The sequence below is a fragment of the Lactuca sativa genome, chromosome 2 (assembly GCF_002870075.4).
Source record: "Lactuca sativa cultivar Salinas chromosome 2, Lsat_Salinas_v11, whole genome shotgun sequence".
Taxonomy (NCBI): Eukaryota; Viridiplantae; Streptophyta; class Magnoliopsida; order Asterales; family Asteraceae; genus Lactuca; species Lactuca sativa.
Window position 1 is genome coordinate 231,492,877 of NC_056624.2, and position 5,083 is coordinate 231,497,959.

Here is a 5,083-nt window from a genome sequence, read left to right on the forward strand (position 1 = left end):
ACCAAAACATAATGAAACCCAACATGCATAAGGGTGTTTTTTCTGCAAATATATTCCCTTTGAACTAGAACCTATGATATAATAGAGAGACCATATTGGCTCGTGGCTAAATTATAGCTACGGAATTGCTATTCCGTAGCTATAACCGGATAGCTACGGAATTGCTACGGAAAAATGTCTGTAGAACCTATGATATAATAGAGAGACCATATTGGCTCGTGGCTAAGTTATAGCTATTCCGTAGCTATAACCGGATAGCTACGGAATTGCTACGGAAAAATGTCTGTAGCATAATGGCTCGTGGCTAAATTATAGCTACGGAATAACTACGGAATAGCTACGGAAAAGCTACGGAAATAAATAGCTACATATTTCCTACAAAATAGCTACGGAAGTGAATAGCTACGGATCCAAATAGCTACGGAATAGCTACGGATCCTAATAGCTACGGAAATTCTTAGCTATTCCGTAGTTAACTTCGATTTATTTAAAAAAAATAAAATCAAAAAATTTCTGTTTTTTGTCATATACCACATTCAATTCATATTTGTTCCAAATACCATATAAAATACACCAAAAAACGTCCTAATACCAACTTTGACACATTTCATTCCATTGTTCAAAATATCTTACAAAAGTAAATATTAATTAATTAAAAAAACAAACACTACATGTTTACAAATTCAATTGTTCCAAAATAGCTAGTAGCTCCATGGTCCATATATTGAATTGCTTCAACAGGGGAATCAAGAAAGTGGAAACACACACAACACTTGGGCTCACCATTTTCAGCTTGTTTGTAAACCGAAAACAATTTAAACATTACTAAAATAAAGAAACATATACCTAACACAAAACGTACTTTCTTGTTTTATTGTTGTGACAATGTGTAGGATTGTATCTTTTGAACTGGAATTCAAATACACAGATCTGCAAACTCAAACATTTATGCAACTAGGTCAAGTAAGCAAATATACATTAAAAACAAAAGATAAGTAATTAAATATATAATATAGAATCATCTCTTACCAAACCAAGTTGATTTCCAACTGCTAAACCTAGTTTAATTCTAAAAATTACTGTTGACGGACCTGTCATACACAAGATCAAAAACTTCATTCTCATGTAGAAGCCACAGTAGGATAATCACTGAAACTCATAAAAAAAAGTTGAATATTAACTCAAAATTGATTGATTTGATTCTCAATAAACTCAAAAGTCATATTGACCTCCTTACCCGTAGGGAAGATTGCAAAACTGTGATTACCTGGATCACCAGCTTTCCGAACCTATTGAATTAGGAAATCCCAAACATTACTGTTGAACTTTACCACAAATCTAACATTTTCAACCAAAATTTAACCTAAAATCTCAAATTCGACCTAAAATATAATTTAAAACATCTAAATTGTATACATGAAGTAATTTCAGAAAAGAAATGAAAAAAAACTAGGGTTTACCTTTTTAGGGAAGAAATCGAGAAAAGGTGCAAAGAGAGAGATGAGGGCAATTGAGCCATGGAGTAATAACCTTGGTCGCCTTGATAACAAATGGAACAGAGGAGTTTGAAAATGCATCAATAGTTTGAAGAAGGCATCGAACTGAACCCAAAATCAAAACACACCCAAAATCAAAACAAAGTCTACCCAAAACGAAAACCTAATTGGAATTAAACCAAAAAAAATCTTACTTGAAACAATGATGACAATGGCGATGGCAAGCCGATGACGGCGACGAAACGCAAACGACCGGAGCTAAAAAGGGGGACGATGAATCGGTGATGAAGATATACGGATTTGGTGATGGCGAAGAGAGATGACCGGGGCTAAAACAATCTCTATGTACAACATTGACCGCATCGGCGGTAAGATGGAACTCCGACGATGAAAACGAAGACGAGAGGGGGTGTAAGGGAGAGGTGCGAGTAGGAAACAATGAGAGAGAAGAGGAAAAACGAATCAAGGAAGGAGATAGAGAGAAGCGGGAGAATAAAAAATTTCATCGATGGATCCTGCTAAATGGAGGCGGACCAAAGTTTCGATTTTGTGAAACCCTAAAATCGAAACTGCCAAAAAAGGGGGTGGTGGGACTCGAACTCGCGTCTATCATAGATAGAACCAAGGGGACTACTAACCGGCCGGGAATGTCACATCCATACCTTCTTTGTCTACAATAGTTTTTGACCACTTACAATTCTGTTTTTATTATTATTATTATTATTTCTATTATTATTATTATTATTTCTATAATTGTAATTATTATTATTATTATTATTATTGTTATTATTATAATTATTATTATAATTATAATTATAATTATTATTATTATTATTATTATTATTATTATTATTATTATTATTATTATTATTATTATTCATTATTCGAGTCTTAATTTTTTTTGTATAAATTTTCTTACATATTTAAGATACGACCGGTTAATAGAAGTGTGAAAAAAACGAAGAAAAACGACCTTTGGTCGCCGAAAAATCGAAATTAAAAAACTTTGTAGCTAATTAACTACGGATTTGGTACAAATTATTTTTATTTTCGATTTTTCGGGCACCAAACATCGTTTTATCCGCTTCGTTTTATTCACACTGGGACCCCGCTCCCAAGGGCGTTGCCCCTGAACCCCGCTCCCAAGGGCGTTGCCCCTGAACCCCCGTTCGTTTAGGGGCTTCTCCCCTAATCAGCTATGGATTTGCTACAAATTTTTCTTATTTTTCATTTTTCGGGCACCAAACTTCGTTTTTTTCTCTCCATTTTTTTCACACATCTATTATACATGATTATCTATATTTTCACCAACTTATAGCTATTAGTATCATTCATAAAGTTTTGTGCACATACGAGATCCGTTACTCGTTTAGTGGTTTAACACTATAATGCTTATGAATACGTTCACATACATCTCACAAACACGTATACATACACATATACACGTACGCATATACCATAACTCATTCATGTGTATAAATATACATATAAAAACATAATCCATCACAAGTTGCCGAAAAGTATATGCATTACAATGTTAAACTGTGAAACGAGTATTTGATCCCGAAGGGGCACACAACTTTATGAATGATATTAATAGCTACATGTTGGAGAAAATAAATATAATCATGTATAGTAGAGGTGTGAAAAAATCGAAGCGAAAAAAATGACGTTTGGTGCCCGAAAAACTGAAAATAAGAAAATTTTGTATAGCTACAGAATTTTAACGTAAGGCATACTCCATAGCTAATCTGTAGGTAATTAGTATCCGTAGGTATTCCGTAGCTAATTAGCTACGAAATAGCTACGGACCCGCTTCCGTAGCTATTCCGTTACTAAACTAGGGCATCCCATTCTTTAGTTGATCAGTAGCAATTCCGTAGCTAATTAGCTACGGAAATAAATAAGGATATGCTCACTCCACCGTTGAATTTGAATGGAGTTAATGGACTCACATATTTCATAATGACATTTGATGAACATAATTTGGCTTTTAGCCTCTTTGGACTTCAAAATTAAGCTAAATAGAAGCACCACAAGTTCTGTAGGTAGTAAAAACTTAAACTAAACCTTTTTTATTAAAAAAATTGAACATTATCCATGATTTTTTGAGGGGTAGCACATGCTACTCCTACCAACCATATAGTTCTGCCCCTGGAAACAAGTGTGTATCTAGGACTCGAATCATATTTAGACATTTTGAATGAGAATCGTGCCTAATACCCCTTCCTTGAAGAACAACAATCAAATGAGCGCTTGAAAATCCATTACCACAAGCTTTTTTTAGATTCAAAAATCGATTTCAGTTCTAGAAACAAACTCAGAAAATCGATTGTTCACCAGGTTAAGCAAAGGGATATGTAGGATTAGGGTGGAGGAGATTGAGGTGGTTGGCAGCAGATGGTGGTGGTGGTGGTGTACGCTGATGGGTTGTGGAGATGGAGGTGGAGGTGTTCTTGAGATTCTGTGTATGTGTTTTTGATAGTGTTAAGTGTGTGTTTTAGAGAAAGAGAGAGAGAGTGAGAGAGGTGACCCCATAATTTTTATTAATACAAGTTTAAATTAAATAAAAAAAACCATAAAAATATATCAGAAGGGTATTTTAGTCTTTTCAGTTTTCTGAAGGACCAAAACGCAACGAAATTAGCTCAAAAGAACCATGAAGCCAAAAAAGTCGATGTATGGACTAAACCTCGAAAAAAACCACTATTGTAAAAATCCCGATTAAGTCCCGATTAATCCTTAGGCGCTACTCGACCGATTAGAGGGCGCCTAGCGATTAATCCCTGCATACATAATGAGTGAAACATTATAAAACGATGAAACGTGGCTAAGACTTCTTCTAGGGTTTCACACGTTTTAGGGCAGCCTCCATCCTCTCTTCTCTTCGTCCTTTTGCTCTTGGTGTTTGTGAACCATCAGAGGAGTGACATTTGTGACTCTAAGCTTTCTAAAGTCAATACAAGGAGGAATTGGGATTATTATTGCTATATAACAATCAAGGTATGATCTAAACCCTAATTATAGGTTATATAGATTATCATATGCTAGATCTAGGGTTTATAGTCTTGGATAACCTGCATGTACAATAGAGAAACCTAGATCCAAGCATTAGGGTTTGTATGAGCACATAGGATGTTCTTAGGACCAAAAACCATCAGATGGTGATGGTGATAGTCAAGGTGGTGATGGTGATGGTGCTGGTGGTGATGTTGATGGTGATGGTGATGGTGATGGTGATGATGATGATGGTGTGACGGTGATGGTTGTGACGGTAGTGATGATGATGCTGATAGTGATGGTGATGCTGGTGATGGTGATGATGAAGGTGGTGATGGTGATGGTGATGGTGATGTGTGATGGTGATGGTGATGGTGATGGTGATGATGGTGATGGTGGTGGTGATGGTAATGGTGATGGTGATGGTGATGGTGATGGTGATGGTGATGGTGATGATGGTGATGGTGGTGGTGATGGTGGTGGTTTGATGGTGATGGTGATGGTGATGGTGATGGTGATGGTGATGGTGATGGTGATGGTGGTGGTGGTGATGTTGATGGTGATGGTGATGGTGATGGTGATGGTGA

At 36.1% G+C, this 5,083-nt stretch overlaps 1 protein-coding gene across 6 annotated transcripts; it reads right to left on the reverse strand.

Moving 5' to 3' along the window:
* Positions 1-586: 586 nt before the first annotated feature.
* LOC128125913 (uncharacterized) lies at positions 587-2,035 on the reverse strand. Of its 6 annotated transcripts, XM_052768188.1 has the most exons (5): positions 1,691-2,035; positions 1,461-1,601; positions 1,238-1,289; positions 1,030-1,091; positions 587-930 (listed from the first exon to the last, which is right to left on the reverse strand). In XM_052768188.1, exons 2-5 carry the CDS (start codon positions 1,575-1,577, stop codon positions 847-849), a joined length of 315 nt encoding a protein of 104 aa, XP_052624148.1. In that variant the 5' UTR covers positions 1,578-1,601; positions 1,691-2,035; the 3' UTR covers positions 587-846. The 6 variants fall into 6 exon arrangements, 1 of the variants encoding a protein (XP_052624148.1); XR_008230067.1 differs by having other exon boundaries at positions 1,030-1,149; positions 1,238-1,601; positions 1,691-2,034; XR_008230070.1 differs by lacking the exon at positions 1,238-1,289 and having other exon boundaries at positions 1,691-2,033.
* Positions 2,036-5,083: the final 3,048 nt, after the last annotated feature.